The following is a 21,287-nucleotide window of genomic DNA, read 5'->3' on the forward strand; positions in this document are numbered from 1 at the left end:
TTATGGAACAACAACAATATTTACATTAGGTGATTCTCCTCCTTAAACTTAAAAAGATACAGAAATTTCAGATTAGTCATTGCTCCTTACAATGAATTGCTGTCTCCAGAATCTGAAGGAAGCCTATGAAACACAGAAAAATATCATGAACTTGTGCAAACCAGTTTGGAATAACATACCCTTCAACACCACATGAATTTTAGGCAGTTCATATAATTGTGTTTTCTGTCTCAATACTGTTGTAATATTCAGCAAATCCTTCTTATGCTGGTTGATATAAGATCTTTGTCTAAATGTATTACATAAATGGTACATTAATTTATATAGCAAAGATAAGAGTAGGTACAGTCACCACTGACCTGGTGCTGACCCAGCTCTTCTCAATCAGACAATTTGATATCATTAACATGTACTGGTATCACTGATGTACACTTGTTCACAACTTAACCAACGAGAAAAAGAGGTCAAAGTGACTTCTCAGTTAGGTGCAATAACACCGTGTTCAAACCTCACATTTTATTATTCCTTCAGTTACATTTTTATTCAATAAATACCTAGTTTCCATGGAATACATCATGCTAAGTCTTAGATGAGCAGCACAGAGAAGTTGGAACTAAACCCATAGGAACATCACACTAAAAGAAATTAGCATTGGGCCACTGGATGCGATATTTTGCAACATTTACATTACACAGAAGTTTCAAACAGTGATCTCTAGGTAAATGCAAAAGTTTTTGTTTGTTTCTTTGTTTGGTTTTTTTTTACAAAGTACAGACTTCTTTCACTTGCTATACACAAAGGTGTCTGCCTTCAAAGTTGGGCAAACTCACGTTTCTGAAGTTATCTTCAGAGGATGGCCATGACAAAAGCCATTTTTTCATTTTTCAGTTCTTAAACACTCATTTTCAGGAATTAATTTTGAACAGAAAATCTCCAAACATTCAGTTAGATCATCCTGAAATATTTAAACTTTCAACATAATTTTAAGCTCTATGTTAGCTTTTTGTCCACATGGCTGAGTATTTTATGTCCAAACATTTGGGGAACATCTTTCCAAACTCTGTTTTGTTTCCTCTTAGAGCAAACCAAAAGGTATCTGTTGGAAAACATTCAGATTCCTCTCTTTTCATTTCTACATATCAAAATCAATTGTCTTTTCAAAAGGGAAAATAAATCCAGGTCACTTTTTCAATGTACATAATCAGATAACTGCAACACAAACTGTTTCAGGCCGAACACCTTCTTCCACACAAGTATTCAGAAGTGTATCCAGATCATTTGTGGCAAAGTGTGGGCAGAGAAATGTGGTGGTGATTAACCACCAGGCACCTATGATAGAGAGCTTATATCATGCCTAAATTTGTCTGAAGTAACATTTCTATGGCAAAACAGAAAGGCAGTTTTCAGTACCTTACTAATTTTACTGAATGATAGACATCAAGTGGGTGTGGAAGGACCTTGTGCATGACATTCTTATAGAAGTGATTTTGGTCTTACAGTAGCTATTAGTAAAAATTAAATTAATGAATTTTTTCCTTTTTTTTTTTTAAGGAGAACTTGGAATTGTACATTCTTTTTACATTTCACACCTATTCCATCAGGTTACTCTGTACCTATGGTGAAGGGAAGAGTTAACAAGGAAATCTGAGTCTGTGCAATCCCAGAAATGAAATGTAATCGGCTGACATTCAAAAGTAACAACATATATCAGGAAAGAACAGGTAAAAGGACCAGCTGCTGACATTATTTCCTGAGCCTAAACCTTTTAAGGTGTCAATGAATAGCAGTCTGTGCTTTCAGGTGAAAGAACTACAAGAATTGTTTGGCTGACATCTCTAAATAGTTTAGGAGTTTAACAAAATCCACCACTTCCTCTCAGGATGTCAATACAATGCTTTTAAATCTGTACCACAGTGATCAGCAAATGCTTCAACACAGAGCATAACAGATACAAATGGCATTACTTAGAAGGGCATTTTAATGTACATACAAATACTAAAATGTTATGTCAAACTCCCAGCATCATCTGCAGGCAAGAAAATGACAACACATAAAATCATTTTATGAATCTGATCCAGCTCTACCATACAAGACACATACTAAAAATAACAAGCTTTTTTCCACTTTCAGGAAAAAAAATCCTTAAATGTACAACTTCAGCAAGCTCCCAAGCTATCTCATTAATACACAAATCAGATTCTTCTGTGCATGTAGCTTCAAAAATTAAACGAGCAGGTGGATTTTAACTGAACTTCTCAATCCCATATTTTCAAGACGTTATTTTCTTTCTCCTTCAGCATTTCAGGATGCTCCCCAAAAGATAGGAAAGAGAATGGGACACAAAAGCCATTTCAATTCAGTCTTTGTGCACGGTATCCTGGAGAAGGTTGCATTCTTGTGTAAAGTTGCTGTTGAAACAGAATGACAATTATTTTAAAATATGTACAAATGTATGACAGTACTTGAGCTTATGGATTTGAAAATTAATATAAATGAGATTTGGAAATTACTTGTATGCAAATATTTTTCTAACGTTACACAGTGTCTGTAAGAAAAGCAAAAGAACTAAAATGCTTCAATAGAAGAGTGTTCTATTAATTTTGATTCCAGCTAGGTATACTTTCTTCTCATAATACAAATAAAAATATTGAACTGAGAGTAATCAAATAGCCTACAATGATTCACAGTACTGGTCAGTAATTGTATTTTTACTAAATTTCATATCTGCTTGTAGCGTAAAAGCAGCAAGTGTTGTTCTGCAGATTAGAAGCAAGAAGCAGCAGCAGCCAGAGAATGGAATAAAACAAATAGAAATTTTCACAAAGTCTGTATGAAAACATGCATTCAAATGAGATGGATAATTTTATATAGAGCAATGAGATAGCTGTAGCAATCTCTTTATGATCAAAACATGATTACCTGCTTGAACAATCTACTTTTCTTGATGGAGGGCTTCTATGAAGGCTTCAAGCTTCTCCTGGATTTCCCGAACTTTTTCTGGTGGAAATAAAAGATCCCTGTTCAAATACCTATTACTATTAAGTGCCTGAGGACAGGCACCAAATGAAAAGAAAACCCACACAAAATCCATTAACAAAAACATGCAAACACAAACAAAAATTAATGCCGTCATCGATATTACCCTAAGCATTTTGTTTCTCAATTACAGAGGTACATTTTTATGCATCAGAAAAAAGGAAACCCTGTCCTGTTCTAAGAACTCCTACAGATATATTTTAAGATTATCCTGCTAATTTAATAATTCAAAAATTTCCTGAAGGAATCCAATACTAGAAATGTATTTCAAAAACCTGAAATTTCCCTCAGATCATGCACAGCAGAACTACTGTACACTTGTTACACACAGGGAGCTCTTTGGTTTTAAATAATGCCCACTAGTCCCTTTCTTCTTTAACTAAATGTCCTCATTCTCCACAGCAAGTGTAACAAACACCAGTAATCATTCCAAATAAAGTTGAAAGCTCATGCCCTTTCACCCAAGAGAATTTCAGGGAACCAGATGTCAGTATTCAGGACACCTCCTCCAAAGGGCACACATGATATTAATGTTTAAAACTTGCATTTTATTTTCTTACATTTCAGTAGTAACCAGATGGATGTGGGCGGAATCTCATTTTATACAAAAACTAAATCTAGGAGTTTACTTCCCTAACAAAACAAGACTTGACCACAACTACAAATAGTTACTAGGAATGAAAAGGCAAAAATAGATTGCAAAAAATCCAGGGGTTTAGGCATTTTTCCACTCTTTTCTCAATTCCATACAACATTTGTCATCATATAACCTATGTGATTTATTAAATTGCTTATGGAGCAAGATTTAGAACACAGCTGGAATCCAAACCCTGTGAGATTTCCTGATTCTATCTCACCACATCCTCATTTGAAGCTCCTTCTGTGTGTGATTATAGGCATGAAAAACACACACTTCAGAAATATGAAGGAATGGGGGGAGAGCAATAGGACAGACAAAAATAAGTTAGATGAGCATAAACACAGACAAATATTTTTTTCCAAGCTAAAAATACTATTGGATTAAAGCCATATGTTCCCTTTTCTGAGATACAGGGTTTGAGCTTTTTTTAAAAAAACTTTTATTTTTTCTCCTCTTTATCAATACCATATGTTATCAACTTTGCTGAGCTGAAGTAACAGCAAAACAAAACGAAAAATAAAACAACCAGCTTTAAATGGGATATGTAAGCAAAAGTAGAAAAAATTACTTCTAAAGAGAACACTAATGTAGATATGGGAACTGAAAGTTTGATCTAACAAGATGACAACCCCACAAACAAACATAAAATCCATTTTAGAGTAAGAGTAATAATAATAACAACAACTCAACAAATCCCTGCAGTCCTGTTCTAACAGAAGTAGAGAATTTTAGTGAGCAGTTGAAATAAAGTATGGAAAATAGCCTGCATGAGTATGAAGAAACCTCAAGCTTCTCTCTTTATCTTGCAGCTCTGAGGTGATGAAGGGTAAGCTTCTGACACTTTCAACACTTCAGCAGGCCCTCCCCAGTGGGGCTTATCTACAAACACAAGTACAGTGAAGCTGAATCACACTAAAGTCCTAGAGAAAACACCAAAGCAGCTTATTGAATTTCAGCTGATTTTTTTTCTCTTAAGGTACTTTGATATTAAATGAAGATTACAGTCAGTGTGAGGGCAAAAGCTCTACCTTGGCAATTTAGAAACAATAGTAGCTGATTTTTACCAGGTTAAAAAGAAATTAATTCTGATTCAGTTCAGCAGAACCTTTGAAAGCCATCAATGAAAAACAAAAGGTAGTCCCATGATCACTTACTGAGCACATTCAAAGTGTTTTCACTACTATCTTTTTAAATGAAAAAAAAATGCATTGCATGCCAGTATATAAATATCTAGTGTATAGAAAATATTATTTCTATGGCATTAATTCAGGCAACTTCATTAATTAACTTAATTAGCTCAGCTTCCAATACTGTTGCTCTATGAATGTCTACAAAATCAGCCTTTCTAATAACATTTTACTATTTTGGACAGAAATAACTTATTTTTTGCCCACACTATGCTGCATGTGCTTTGACCAACCTAGAAGGGAAGTTGGAATGAGATGATCTTTACTGTCCCTTACAGCCCCAAATATTCTATAGTGATTCTGGGTTTACAGATTATTAATCTTGGACCCTGCTCTCCAAAATGAACAGCAGTTTCCTGTGATAATGGGAATAAGATCTCACAACTCAGAAGATCTCTTTATGTTGTACTTTCAGTGGTTTTCTGTGGCATCTTTTTTTCCTAATTGCAACATGTTTTCCCAAGTGTGTTCTTTGTATTGATCAAGCCATTAGACCCAGTGAAAGCAGGCAGATTTAGCAGTATTAAATGCAAGTATTTTCCTTTCTCAACCTCTTGCTAATGAAATATTCCAGCTCTGAAAATTAATAGCATCAGCAAAACCCTGTCATTATTATTTCACCCTTAAAAAAAGTTTTGTGCCAACAAATCTATTCTAATTTTCTGATTAAGGCATATTAAAATAACAGGATAGCAAATATGTATTCCACCAGAATATACTGAATCAGCTGTGTTTGCTCAGAGAACATGTATACTAAAATTGACTGCATACTATGAGCACTTTATTAGTTTTTATACTTGGACTGAATTGAAATGATTACTTAACTGTAGTAATTATGAAGTCTTGAGGTAATTTAATACTTTCAAATAATATGCTGGCTATTCTTAAAAAAGAACAGCTACAATGAGTGCCAAATAGCTGCAATTATTCATGCCATGCCCTGTATTTTAAGCCATGGTAAAGCCTTTTGCAGCAGCAGATCCCAGGCAACCTGTAACACACTTCTGCAAGTCCATTCTGTAGCTCACAGAAGCAGTCTGCTGGACTGGTTCACTTTTGAAATAGGCTGAGGGCAGAGTAATGCATTTACACAACACTCATCTTAATAAATAGTAAATATAAATGCTTGGATAGAATTCTGATAGAGGAGTGCAAGTGCAGGCCCTGCAGTTCTGGGTAACTGTCCACAGTTTCATCAGCACCATGTCACTTTGTATGTGCAACAACTATTCATTCCCACAATTCAAGAATCAGATGTTATCCAACTTCAGGGAAAGTGAAATGCACAAGCTCTGCACCTACAGCTGTAGGGTTTTGACTGACACTTAGATCAAGGTATCAGTCATTTATCCTTGTAAATTATAGTACATTCTGTTTTGAGGGAAGTTTATCAGCATGCCAAACAGTGAAAAGCATCTGGGTTTCAGGTAAGAATACTTACTGCAGAATAGGGGTAGATTTAGAGACCTGTTGCTCTATGTCTTGTGATACTCTGTTTTTCCAAGGATAAGTAAACCACAGATTAAAAGCATTCAGCTTGCTAGCAAATTACTTCTGTAACTGGTTGAACTACCCAAGCTCTTTTATACAATGCTCCCATGTCACAAAGGGGACTTTAACAAAAGTGATACACTTATTACAAGGTACTATGTAAGTTTTAATACACATATTGCTTACAGTGGATTCTAGAAAGATGATGTGCTCTTTGCTAGCTCTAATGCAGACCTAAAGTTACAAATAAGCAATTCTTCCAGCACCTGTTAAGCACTGATCAAAAATCAAATTAAATCAATGAAGAGTAACTGTAACTAAGCCCTTGTTTCCACCTTAGAACAGTAAAATTCACAGGCCTAGGGGCCATGAATTGTTATTCTATTTCCCATTTACCCCATGTTTACCTAAAAGATAAGCTGGTTCATACATCAACTCATTATGCCTCTTGATCTGGTCATGAATATTCCCATAATCCTCCCTCCATATCCCATAAAACTTCACGGACAGAATGAGGAAATTCTTTATTCAGATGTCTCGAGATCCTCATTCATGCTCAGTCCCTCCTTATCTCCATATGAAATGATATTGCTACCCGCTCATTTTCTGTTCATTAATCCTGTGATCCCAAATCTAAAAGGCTCAAAACCAGACTAATTGAACTGTAATGAGGATTTGGAATACACTGTGAATGCAGAAAGACACAGGCACAGATAGAGTTTGCTTTTCCTGCTATCACAGCCTGGCCAGAAGGGAACCCCTCTGAAATATTCAGACTTACAAGGAAGGTTTGTTTTCTGATTGCTGCCTGAGATACCAAGCTTAGCTAGCAATAAACAGTGCTAAAATGAAACAGCTGAAGCAACTTATCAAGCAAATCTCCTGACGTAAAGCCAAATAATCCCAAATAAGAAACACAAATTACAAAAGCAAAGTATATTACTGATTTATTTCAAACACACTCCTAGAGGCAAGAAAAGGTTTTCTTGTATTTTCCAGCTGTGTTAATTGGTTTACTAAGAGATGTGGCCTCTGTCCACAAAACCTGTCTTGCTTATGATTTTGAGGATAAATTTGAGACATTCAAATGCATATTCACCTGTAAAGAACCAATAATTTTAGCACAGAATTTTAAAAATATTCATGTCTGTCTGTGCCAGAGTACATGAGTACTTTGGGCAAATCAAAAAGCTTTCCCTTCCCAATTACAAATGTGCACATATGATACAAAATTTCAACTGCAGCAACAAAAAAAATTCTAAGATCTTTCTGGACAAAAATCCATTTTTATTTTGTACTTTGATGAAACCTACAGTATGAAATGACCACAAAAATGTGTTAATATCTTATAATAAATCCTCCTGTTCTACATTAAAGTGACTTCTGTCTCCAACTCATGTTTACATGGCTTTGATATTTGAAAGCTCATGGTTGTTGTTCCTTTTGCTCTGGATTGTGTTTAGACTTGAGTTCTCCCCTTCCTTTTTTTTTTTTTTTTCCCATCTTCCTTCCTTTCTTAATCCCCTCCTTGCCCATAAACATTCTCACTGCTTGCTGGGCTACTTCTATGTTATGGTTAGTTAACCACAGAGGCAGAAATTTGGAATTTACTGCTGTGAATGCATCATCTTTCCTCCAGTAAAAAGGAAAGCCCTGTCAGTCAGAATTCATCACAATGCCCAGAAATACACCATTAAAACTAGAGATGTCAATCCAAAGTTTTCTATTGAAAACTGATTTTTACCTTAGGGCTATCTAAAACACAAACTCCATAGTTGTACAAACCCCTGTGAACAGTCAGGTGGAGAAGGGGGGAGGGAGGAATCATCTCTTTGGAGTTCAGCCTTTGGTGCCACATTCCTTGATTTTCTAAGGGCCATGTGCAAGCTTTAGTTCTTGTTAAAATGGTATGAGATAGATAGATAGATACACTCCCAGGCACTCCAAATAATGCCTGAGAAAGCAGATTTCCCAGCCACAGTTACCTGCAGCAACATGCTTACTCCTGCTTTGTGCAAACACTGCCATAATTCCCTGATCACTGCAAGGTCATGTCCTGCTGAATTTTAGAAAATCCTTTGAAACTACCTATCACATATTTTGCCAGTTTCCTCTTGTTCACATACCATATTTTCCTCTGGATAAGACTGAGGCGAAAGCTAAAGTTTTAAGGGGGAAGAAGGAAAAAAAAAGGCAAAACCACCCAGGCTGCCCTTAAAGAGACAGAACATAATTTGTCAGCTGCAAAGACAGATTTATAAGTAGAGGGCCCCCTCTGTTCCTTTAAGGCTGCAAAACAGATGGGAAGTGAATGGACAGTCAAACGGTCAAGAAAACACATGGGAGGTGCTGCTTGCATGCTGTATGTTCCCAGCAAAAGAAAGAGGTCAAGATTGTAACTGCATGGCTGGATGCTGGAAAGGTCTTTTCTTTAAGCTGTTACAAAGACAAACGCTGTTCTTCATCCTGCTGTCAAACCGCTATAAATATTGTTTGTCAAGAGAGTTTCAGCAGCTAAAAGTTTTTTTTTAAAAAGGCTGAGCAGGAGGATGAATCATGTGAATGATTCTTAAACAATTAGCTCATTAGTGTAATAAAAGCACTGCAGAATCCTGAAAAGTTTAAATGGAATTTATAGTAGTTCATATAGTAAATCCATGAATCATGAAAAATATACAGCCTTTAAAATGCAAGCTTGCAGAATGTAGCTGGCATGGTCATTGGTTACCAGTAGTTAGACTGAATGAAGATGCCAACTGATGCTACATGGTAGTACCTGTCCTTGAATGTTATGTTTTTTATATGTGTTGCTATCTATCAGAACATTTGAATTTGCATCCAGTTTGATCTCCTTTTGCATGGCCATAACGGAGAAAACGTCAAGGACCCTGCTTCGTACAAAGATACAGTTTTGTTTTCCCTGTTGTAGGCAAATCCACCGATTAAATAGGAACAGATCACCTTCAAATTGTATATTTAGCCTGATGTAGAAATATAATAAAATCAAGACAAAAACCCCAAGTCACAGCCGCCATCACTGAAGTTACTTTGTTACAAGTATTACTATCATATGAATTATTAATCCCTTCATAGCACACCTGAACAAAGCTGTCAGCAGCCTGCAGGAAACAGTATTACCTTTATTTCACACTAAAGATAACCAGGCAGCAGCAGAAGCAGCTTGTCTGAAAACATTTCAGCTATTTTTGCAAGCTACGGAGCACTGCAACAATATTTTAGTATTACTAACAAGATCTTTAGCCCCAGAAATGGGAACTATGTATTGTGCTGTTGAAATAGTAGATTTATAATCAATGTCTTGATCTATAGCTGCTCCAGATTCCCTGGCCAGAGCTCTCAGTTTAACAAAACAGTTTTGGCCACATGTTTTCCCTCTTTGGTGGAACAGAACAGAAGCTGGCTGAGCTTCTTGGAGCAATCCCTGGGGCTCCTCAGGCTGGTAAGCATGAAATCCTGTCTCTGACAGAGCATTTCAGAACTGAGCTATGGGGCTAAAGCAAAACTGACAATTATGGAGACTACTGACTTTATACAACAGACATTTCCATGAGCTATTCATGCTCATGGAAATCCTGCTCATCTACAGAAGGAAACAAAATATTACCAAACAGTGATGTGAGGTCACAAACTATTTCTACACTGTCATTGAGGTTAGCCTAATGTACCAGTGATCATTATCCTGTATTAAGTTGAAAGTTTATGAGAGTCACAAGGTCTGCAATATCAAGGTAGGACTTGGGCATCTTTCAGTCCTCTGTCTCCATCTCAGATGTTTTAATTAAAACTGCTCTAACAACTCAGTCTTTCAACAGAACTTAGCTGTGTTACTGACTGGACAGCTGGAAAGAGCACAGTAGCAGAATGACAAGGCAACCTTATAAAACAATCTCATATTTTGAATCAGACTTACAGATACAGGAAGACTGAACTTCCAAATCTAAACTGTTAAACTAGAATGAATCAGAACATGGTGATGCTCATTTTTCAGTGTGCAAATAGTGAAAAGCATAGAGGCAAATCAGAAATACTACCTAACATATCCAGTGATGTAACAAAAGATAAACTTTTCCTTATGCAGAAAGGATATACACAGTGATGAAGATAAACTACTTATGTAAAGGCTACTGTAACCTTAAGGCTATAAAACTGTAAAGACTTTAACATAGGAAATAACTGATATATTTTTGGGTGTTTCTCCACCCAAAAGAAAGCATACTCAGTAATTAGTTAATGAAGTAACATGCCATCAGGACTATTTAAGTTAAAATGTCTCTAGAATATGGCAGAAAATGAAAAGGCGATTGGATGAATTTTTAGATCATAACAATGTTTAATAGTCAGGAATTTGAGTTGCCTTATCCAAATGGTTCTATTATTTTTTTCTTTGCTATCATTCCTATGGGCAAAGTGGAGTCTACTACAATTGACAATGTGCAACATACATGACACTGATCTCTCCAGCTTTTGGAAATGGGAATGTTACATTCCACAGCTCCATACTGCTTTAGAACAAAAACATATACTGGTCCATTTACAAGCCTGTAATTTATACCAATAGTAAATCTCCCATGATAAGTAAATCTCTCCATGATAAGTACTTAAACTTTGATTAATAAGTACCCTCACAAGGAACCAGTACTAAAGAGAAAATAGCATCCAATTAGATGTTTTGATCCTTGCATCATTCAGAAAATTTTAGGAAAACAATAAATTCAGCAGACAACACCACAATGACCCTGAAGTACAAAAGACATGGGTCTAGAGAAAGATTAATAGGCATTAAACATGTCATTATTCATGTAGCAGTTTATCACTATTTTTCAATGTCAACTTTAAGTGATAGGCTTCTTTTAGTCAGTGACAAATGTGGTGAACTTTGTAAGGATCCGTTTTAGGACCTGGACATCAGTGCCTAACTCTTCATCAATAACTAAGAAATCACAGCAGACAGGCTTTGGTCATCTGGGATTCTTAAGTTAAGTAAACCATCACTCCATCACAGGATGTCTGCAAGTGATGTATGTTCTCCCTTGAGGATTACTTCCCTCTGTGAGAAGATGCAGCCTTCTAAAGCACTTTCTGCCATGACACAAAGCAGGAACTACCTTATCTGCACTTTGACACACAGACCATCCTACACATTCTTCTGGTTTTAATTCATTAGTTTCATGCCGCTGCCCCAAAACTCAAGAGAAAAAAAAAAAGAAATTAAACATTTAACCAGTGTCTTTCACATCAAAGTACACTTGCTTGGGTCGATTTCTTAAATTATCTACAGGGAGTCAAAAACATGACGATCATACAAAAATAATTAATTTGCATTCTAACAGGAAGTTTGCAAGTCTACTGTGAGATATTGCTTGGGTTCAAACTTGGGGGAAATCGAAGACACGACCATACAGACTGATTCCAAGCACACTGTCCCCCAAGTTTCTGTGTCATGGAGCACCAGGACCTCTACAGAGCTCCAAGGGAGCACAGGAATCATGCTGCCACCAGCACACTGGGGACACCAGCACAAGCCTGAACTCATTAAGAAACAGCCCACACCTTGTGACTGATTGAGATTTGGGCAGAAACCAGAGTGCTCTAAATGACAAGCAGCCCCTGATAAGACACAGGCCATGCCAACATCCTCAGGGAAGCTGCTGGCAGGGGACTGTAAAGACAGCAGCTCCCTGCACAAGGTTAACAGAAGTTGGAGATTTGTTGGGGATTCCTAGAGAGAAATGGCTGCTGTGCATCTCCCTGGGTAGAAGGCCACACCATCTTCGTGGTGTAACGTTCTGCCAGCCCAGGATGAGATGAGTGAGTGCTCCTCACTGCTATGACCAGGGGAAATGAGAATGAGACTAAAGCGAGACTGTTGGCACCTCTGGAATTGTTTTACAACTATGAAGTAACCATATTTTTACTTAAGTAGCTTCTAAAACTCCAATATTTAGGCACTGTGGAAGAAATAAGAGCACAAAATAACCGTAATTAATCAGATTCTAATAAAATTACTCCTCCATTTGCACTTCCCAAGATGCTTTCCTCTTTCCTATATCTATCTTTGGGCAGCAAGGGTGACATTTGGGTGACTATCTTCAAATATCTTGAAAATTATACCTTTTTTCTGTATCTTGTGAACACTGAAAACCATACTGTTTCTGATCTAAGATCTACTAACCACTGTCTTTTGAGCTGTTTTGTCTAGTTTCTACAGGAAAATTACCTATGATCTGCTTATTTGAGAGATCTTTCCCCCTACAGCTGAGCTTTGCCCCTATGAAACACTGTGACCTTTTAAAAAAAAAAGTTAAAGCTCATAATAGAAGAGCAAATGGAAGCAAAGGCTTTAGAAAGTCAAGTCAAAGCCTGATTTTAAGGAGCACATGTAATCAACAATGTCATGAAGGATGGAGGTCAAATCAAAACACGATTGGCAGTCATCTGAAGGAACTGAAATTTAATTAGGCTACAGTAATGACCACAGTATAGAATTACTTTCACACAACATTTGTGTTCTACAGCTAACAGCAATGAAAGAAAAAATGGTTACATTTTTTCTTTCATTGCTGTTAGCTGTAGAAGCAATTAATTATATGCAAATATAATGTAGGAGCAAGTAATTATATGCAAAGTACTCTTCACAGACTTTATCCCCAACTTTGAACAAATGCATAACAAAAATGGGGACTCACTTGGATGAAAACCAGTTTGTTACACAGAACAGACACAACAGAACCCACTCAGCATAGCCAAATCACAGGAACTTCAGGTCCTGAGTCAGCAACTTGCATATGGAAGTGCCAACCTTAGCTTTCTAACTCCATTAAAATGGCAAGTTTATTATATGACTATATGATATTAAATCATTCATGCTCCAAGTTGGCAAATGGCTTACATTCAACAAGAGAAAAAGTAAATAAAAAATTTAATGCTGTGACTGCAAAGCAATGACTTTAGATATAAAACTTGAAAGTATTTCACTGTAACTCTGGTTTGCTTAGTTTTTATATGTTTTAGTCTTTACAAGAAAATAATTAAGTTCTGCAAACTATTACATTTCATAGCTTACAAACTTCTGACAGAATTGCAACAAATGGCCCTAAGCTGTATTTTCTTCATGTGAGGGCTCACTCCTCAAATGTTTCAAAAAGCTTTTGTGCAGAACAAAGTCTCAGCGAGCCCACGACACCTGTACAGGTGTCAACATTACTGACAAATGAACTTGGAGGCTGATCCATTCACATTCATTCCTAGCAATTTCAGAATCAAGTTTCCACAGGCATTCCCACCTCCTGCCAATGACTCTCCCATGCACATGGTTTTACTTATAATTTGGTGAAGAACTGGGTTTTCTTTTCCAACTTGTGAGGACACAGGATATTGGATGAATAGTATGCTGACCTAGGAAAGATGCTTTGCATGTACTATGTTTTGTTTATCCCATGGCTTTGCAACATTCATAGTTTTGCTGTCCAAAAGGACTAAAAGGAGAGGAAATAAATGAAGATAGGATATATGTATTGCGTTTGGGTCTGTGAGATTTCAAGTCTAGTGAAGTGAATGGCAAAGCTGCTGCTGCCTGCCTGAAGCTTGGATTCACCTGAAGCATTCAACATCTATGTGCACCACCTAGCAGGCTTTAGGTGCTACTGCAATAGGCAGAGATGGCACTTAGCTTTAGGATAAGACACTGGAAGATCCACTTCCTTTCTGAAATGATTAAAGGATTCAATTCCTAACAGTCTTTTCTTAATAAAGCTTACTAAACTAGTACTTTCCACGCAGTTGCTAAGCAGAAATGTTCAGCTCAGAAAAAAAATGACCGTCCTTTACAATCTTAATAAATTGTATGTCGTACAAACAAACCAGAAAACCCCGAGGGGGAGTGAAGAACAAGGGGGACCAGGGACAGGCAAGCGCATCTTCCTGCCGGCGGTGGGAGTGGAGCTCCGGGAGGGAGCCCCGTTAGGAAGCCCCGGGAGGGGATCTCCGGGAGGGGAGCACCGAGAGGAGAGCCCCGTTAGGAAGCCCCGGGAGGGGAGCCCCGGGAGGAGGGAACACCGAAAGGATCCCCGCCCTCCCTCCGCGGCCGCTCAGCGCCACCCCGCGCTCGGCACCGGCACCGCCGGAGCTCGCCCCAGCTGCTCCGGCCCCGCGGGGAAAAACACAGCACGGCCGGCACAGAGACATCCTGCAACCTGTGAGCTGCTTCTGCCAAGTGTGTTACTGGGAACTCAACATTTTCAACAATTCCCATGTTATAAATAGTCTACAAAAAGGTATGATTTATCCACGTGCTATCAGGCATTTCTGCTGAAATTACTAGTCTGTCATTTGTGTTAAAAATAAACCAACAGAAAACACATTATTTGTGTTGAAGCCTTTCCCCTAGGTATTACCTTCCTATTGCCCAATACTGAAGAACATAATTAATACAGTTCTAGGGAAGGTGTGACTTCAAATTATTGTCTTTTATAAGTAACCAACCAAGTGCCATTTTAAAATACACAGAATATTTAAAACCTTCAGTAACTTCAGAGGCAGTCTGCAGGAATATTCAATATCATTCACTTTGGAAAGTTAAACACAATTAGAGGAGAAAACACAGGAATTTACAAATACTGCAAATGTTCACTGATAAAATTGAAGGATATTTATTGACTCATCCATTTTCAAAGGTACTGTAGAAATAAAGGGTAATTAATATCCAAAACAAAGAGCAAGTGGAAGATTTGTGTAGAGGTGCGCACACTTGTGTATAACAGCTGCAGGAATTTGAAGGGACTGATTTGCCACCATTAGATTTTCCCTCCAGCCCAAAGCAGTGCCTTAAAGCCTGCAATACAAACAGGGCAGTCTTGCCAAGAGGCTTTTCTGGGAAATTCTTCTTTTAAAATACTAACTTTTTACCATTGTACTTTCAGGTCTCCTTCTATCCCATTTTACTTCTTATGGAACACATAAGAAGCATATTTAAGATACTGATATAGCTAAGCAAATACTTAGTTGTGTGAAATATAAATTTCAAATCAAAGTATTTTGTCCATCAGCAACAAGCACAATCAAGATGCAGGTGCCAACTGGAAAGTAAATGTAATTCCTCCTCTTTCTGGTGAAGCTATCCAAGTCAGGGTTATGTTTCCCAAATGACAGACAACTTTGGTGAAGAACTTCAATAAAAATAATCCTCCAGAGTTATGAAGGAGGTGGTGAACAACTGCATTAAAACAGGCTCCTATCAACTGCTGAATAAGCCTACAGTACCCAGTTAGACATGTAAGAGACAGATAGCAAATTACTCTTGTTTCTGAATCCTCATAATAAAAAACCAATAAATATATCTCAACTGTACCTACAGTTTTAAAACATGACAAGAAAAGGAAAATATCATGGCTGTTACTTTTCACACAAGAACTTTGGAGTTGTAGCAGATAGACCACTGCAGCATCAGCTCACTGTTCACAGTAACTGGCAAAAGAGGAAATAGACTACAAGAAATTGCTGTAAAAAGACCAGAATAAAACCCAGAAAGCATCATAACACAGGTATATAAATTCATAATGTAGATACATTTCAAATATTTTGTGCAAGGTCTGCTCTTTCACCTCAAAAAGGGTTTATTGCAACTAAGAAAGAGAAGAGTGGCAAGGCTGATTGAAACCAGGAAAAAAGTCTATGCAAAGAGCAGCTACACCATGAGAACTTTTCAAGTCAGAGAAAAGAACATCAAGTGCAGGTAGCATACACGTCTGTGAAGTCATGAATGGCAAAAAAATGAAAAGAAAAAGATTACTGAATGTTTTTCACAGTGCAAGAATTAAGGAGAACCAAATGAAACTGGCAGGTGGCTCAGAAACAAACAAAAGGAAGTACTTTTTCTCACAATGTGTAGTTGAACCCTGGAACTAATTGCCACAGGATGTTGCAGATGCCAAAGTTTACATGAGTTCAAAAAGCAATTAGAGAAATTCACAGGAGGGAAAAAAAACCCTCCATGAATGCCCATTAATCACAAAGATATTACCTCAGGATTAGGAAATCTTGGAACCACAGACTGGGCTGCTGTGAGAGCACAACAGGCAGGAACTACTGTGTGCTTATGCTGTTCCCATGGCTGCTCACTGCCAGGGTCAGGACTCTGGGACACATCAGCCACAGGTGTATCTTTCAGTGCAAGCATTCTCATAGAGTGATTGCATTTTAGGACATTTTTGAATTCAATTTTCCCAATTCAGCTGTTCATACTTTCCTCTGCCCCTTTTTGCACCTCATGATCCTTTCTTCCCAAAGGACCCTAATTCTAGGGCTTCTTTATTTCCACAAACTCAGTAACCAGTAACCATTCACTGGTACAAGTATCATGATCATACTTATGTTAAGGAGTATATTTATGTTACATGTAAAGCATGTTTTTGAAGAAAAGCATCCTTCAGTATACTAAAAAATTAATAATTTGTTCAAAGATCTGTTTACACTTTTTAAAATACCTGGAATAAAACTTGAGATATTAACAGTGAGAAGCAGCAAGATTCAGGGCATAAATGTCATATAAGGAATATTCTTATATAGGACTAAAGTACCATTCAAGGCTGTAGAACACAGACAACAAAACCTGCTCAAGTAAGTTTTGAGTCCTGTGTGAGCTCTCATCATGAGACTCAGTCACCCATGTGAGTAATAGCCATTAACCAGTATCCTGAATAAACAATAAAACACTTTCAGTGCTTCAGCACTAAAAGACTGATAAAACAGCAGTGAGACAGTGTTCCCATATAATCAGCATCAACAGAAGTCATCCCAGCCTCAGGTATATAAATAATTTACATTTGCAAGTAGAGTTTCTAATCAGGAAGTGAATCCCAGCCCCATATTTACAAATTTAGACTGGAAATTAGAAGTCTATTTGTAACCACCAGAAGAATGACATCCTGGAACATGTTTTCAGTGTCAATAGAGAGCCCCAACAAGTAACTGGTTTGAAGACAGAGCTCCAGATATTCGAATCAGCTGGGTTATATAAACACAGCTGCATGGAACAGAGAGACTGCACTTTGTGGCTCGGGAGATCTCTGCCCTTCCTAATTAAAATACCAATACTTTATGAAAGTGTGTCACAAGAGTCAGGATTTTTTCCTTTAGGAGAGTCCTGAACTTTACTAAGTGCTGCTAGAATGAAATTACAGCCATCTGAGAGTTCAATGCTCTATGCTATCAAAATCTATCTCAGGGGTATAAAAAAAGTCCTCTGCATCTTAGAAAAGCATTCTATTCACTAAGGGAAATGCAAAGAACCTCCCTTTTCCAGTCATATTTTCATAAAAATCACTTAGCAATAAAAGCATGCAGAAAGAACACAGCTGATCAGAGCACAGAGCTAAGCAGTGGTAGTTTTAAAATCTTCCCACAGGTACAATAAAGCAGAACATGTCATCATACATTGTTTTGTACTGAGTAACAATTATTTCTTTAGAATAACATGTGGGGGATCTGTGACCTCCTGAATTTAAAGAAATACAGTGCAGTGACATGTTTTTGCTACACAGTAATTTATGAAATGCAAACTACACACTTCAAGCATTTATACCAGGGCACTGACACCTCAGGTTATGAACACACACAGGCTGCTCCTACAGGTCGAGTCTTAGTTTACAAAACAATGACCTCAGCTGCCACTGCTTTGAAATGGAAGCCTATTACTGAGGCTGGGGAAAAGCAAAGTTGACAATACAAAAATTCTAAGTCAATTTCAGTGCAAAATAAAGACATGTTAATTTAAACATCATGGGCATGTTAGGATTTTTTAATTTTGTTTTAAAACACTGAATACCTGAGGATAAATCAAAACCACCAAGGTTCCCTCTATATGAATGTTTGTGCAGGAAAAAAGCCCAAAAAATCAGCATCCAGCATCACAGCAATAAAGCAAGCAGCACTGCTTGAAATAGAGGATTTCCTAAATTTTTTCCTACAAAGAGTCTGCATCCTACTATATAGCTACCACTCATTTTACCTCAACACATACACAGAGGAGGAGAACCTCTTACACTGTAAAACATGTTCTACTTACTCTAAAAGACTGTTTACATAAAGGTTGATACAGGATTTCAAAAGCCACACAGGGTGTTTGGAAAAATTATGCACCTATCATGAAAATTATACACTCATAGCACCGGTTTCAGAGATCAGTCAAGAAAACCTAGGCAACTTGCCCTAGATCACCAAAACTCCTATTCACAATTCTAAAATATTACATTTTCTAAAGGAAAACAAACACAATTCACTGGGATTTCAGTAAAAATACTTCCAATAAGTATTTTCATTATTTTCAGTGTAGCCAAACCAGCACTATTAAAAAGAAATACTTAGATTTTGAGTTTATTTTAAGCAAAACATTTACTTTATATTACATTTTGGATGTAAAATATGAAAAATATGCTTCATACTTAGGTAACTAACAGCTACTGCAGACTTCTCTGTCCTACCGAACCCTGGATATAAGAACTTTCCTAATTACTTTGCTAATTGAAAGTAAAAACACCGACCACAATATTAATTTATTCTGAATTAAATATCCCAAGTCATATTTTAAGACAAAAATTAGTTTCTACATCAAACACAAAACAGGTATCTAAGAAGAATGGTCACCTGTGATGTGAACATGCAGGTATTTATGTAACTACAGGAACTTCATTTGTCACTAGGGTTTTTTTCTTTTCCCTTTTGCACAGCACTGTTTTTTCCACTCCCAGACCAGGTGCACAGCTGGGGTTTAAGTGGAAGTCTCACAGAATGGCACAATGCTGCCAAAAAAAAAATGGTGTGTGTGCAAGACAAGTCAGTCTAAACTCTATTGGGTGTGCAGGCAGACAACAGGAGACAACCTCAACCTGGACTGTCACCTTAAGAACTTTCATTGTTTAAAATTTTATTATATTAATCATAAAACACTAATGGTTTTTGAGCACTTTTTGAGTTACCCAGAGCATTAAACTACTGTAATCCCTCTGGAAGGAGAATCTCCCTTTAAATATTACTCTGTTTTAACCACCCTTTTTCAATGTATTTATATAAGTGAAGTTACATCTAGTGTAAATTATATTATCTCACTATACTACCTATGTTCACCTTAGAATCAGTAAGATCTGACCATATTTAAGAAAAATCCGTATAATATTAAATAAATGCCAGCACATGAACAACCCACATCACACTGAATATTCTCAAGAACAGTTGTAAATTTACTTCATTTCAAGCTTATTCCAAAACACTGTAGAGTGTGTACTTACTGAGATCTTCTGCAAGCTGGACTCTCTTGCCAGTTAGGAGCATCACCTTCTTTTCATTGTCTTCAGCAAAATCTTCAAGCACTTCCTTTACATTCTTCTCCAAGCGCCTCACTGTAAAAAACCAAAACAACAAAGCAACCAAAAAAAAAGTGAGAGGCAACACTTTTGCAACTCCAAAGACCTAAGGACAGGATTTTGGGAAGATCTGTTGGAGATACAATATATGTTACCCTACTTCTTAACCTGATAGGAGAAAAGGCAAACTTCTGAACACAGAAGCCCCTTCTTTGGGCCATTAAGAATGGAAATTCTTTGAAAAAGATTTTTAAACTTCAAAGGGTATTTCCACTCTAAGCAAAATTATTATTGGATGAGTTTTTTAGAAGGAGATAATTTTTTGTTTCAAGCCCTTCCAGTGAGTGAGCCTTACCTTCAGTGTTGGTGAGCTGCTGCCTCAGGGTGTTTGCTGTGATGGCCAGCATTCGCTGTATCCGCCAGAAGAGCACGATGTCATTACATTCAAGCTGCAACAACAGAACTTGTGGGGTCAGACCCCTGGTGTCCACTGAACATCCTACACACACAAGAATCCCTTGACACTTTTAGCAGCAAATGTAACCTCATGTACCTATATCCAGATCTTGCACAAAAATCCCACAGAATTACTGGCGTAGGTAACAAGGAAACACATCAAAATAGACTTCACAGGAACCACATCAGCCTTATTTAATGCACTGCATCACCTTCATGTCTGCTATTTTCAACAGAAAGAGCTGTATCATGGGAAACCATGGAAAAACAATTTGCACACACTTTATGCACGCTGGGGAGTGTAACCTAATGCTCACTGGAACACCACTGCTGGTAGCAAATTCACTGAGAGACAACAGCTGAGCTCCAGGCTGTGCCTCCCTGCATGGCAAATGCTTCTGAAGACAGGGCTGGGCCAAGAGATGTATTTGTTAACAACAGAAGAGACAGTATCTACACCTGCAAGGACGGCAGGAGGGAGCATTAGGTTCACATCAGGGCACCTTAAAAAAAGACAGGAATACGATTAGGAGTTTAAGGATCATAAAGAGGGAGCTCTCCATATTGTGATCTCCTTCTCTCTTATCTCTTACAGGCAAAGGTATTTCTAAAGTAACAAATATTTCTGGCTTCATGGCTTAGTAAGAGAAAAAGTGAGGAGCTCTACCTTTCCAGCAGTTTCTCTTTGATTTAAAATATAATGGTAAAAAAACAGTGTATTCTTTGAGTGATTTGATCCATACTGTCATTTCTTGCACAAGCTCGGGTTCACAAAACTGGAAAAGTTATTTATAAAGACCTGTTTGGAAACTTCATAGCTGTTCATTTTTTCCCCATTGATCACACATGGTTCCAAGCATTAACGATAAACATTTACTGACCATAGTTTTCCTAAAAATCCATAGGGATGTTTTCTAAATTTTTTTGTATAAGTGAAGCAAATAACTATCAATGGGAAAGCAGGAGAAATGGCTATCAAAAACATATCAACAGCTGTACACTACCGGTTTTAACAGTGCATTTTCAATACACAAGGATTAGAAACAGATGTTTAGGTCACGGCTGATATCCAGTGGTCATTTTACATAATTACCACCAGGA

The 21,287-nt window shown here is 37.3% G+C and overlaps 1 protein-coding gene across 4 annotated transcripts in view; it reads right to left on the reverse strand.

The window, feature by feature from the left end:
• Window positions 1–494: 494 nt before the first annotated feature.
• Window positions 495–21,287, reverse strand: part of OPA1 (OPA1 mitochondrial dynamin like GTPase) — a 49,344-nt gene continuing 28,551 nt past the window's right edge. For all 4 annotated transcript variants that reach the window (XM_054282564.1, XM_054282562.1, XM_054282563.1 and 1 more), the window contains 4 exons: window positions 20,086–20,179; window positions 19,656–19,766; window positions 2,920–2,997; window positions 495–2,408 (listed from right to left, as the gene is read on the reverse strand). In XM_054282564.1, coding sequence (XP_054138539.1) covers window positions 2,933–2,997; window positions 19,656–19,766; window positions 20,086–20,179 — 270 coding nt within the window. In that variant the 3' untranslated portion in view covers window positions 495–2,408; window positions 2,920–2,932. The remainder of the gene's footprint in view (window positions 2,409–2,919; window positions 2,998–19,655; window positions 19,767–20,085; window positions 20,180–21,287) is intronic.

This window comes from Melozone crissalis, unplaced genomic scaffold (genome assembly GCF_028551555.1).
Source record: "Melozone crissalis strain CALT ecotype California unplaced genomic scaffold, PUWL_Pcris_2 ptg000034l_1, whole genome shotgun sequence".
NCBI lineage: Eukaryota > Metazoa > Chordata > Aves > Passeriformes > Passerellidae > Melozone > Melozone crissalis.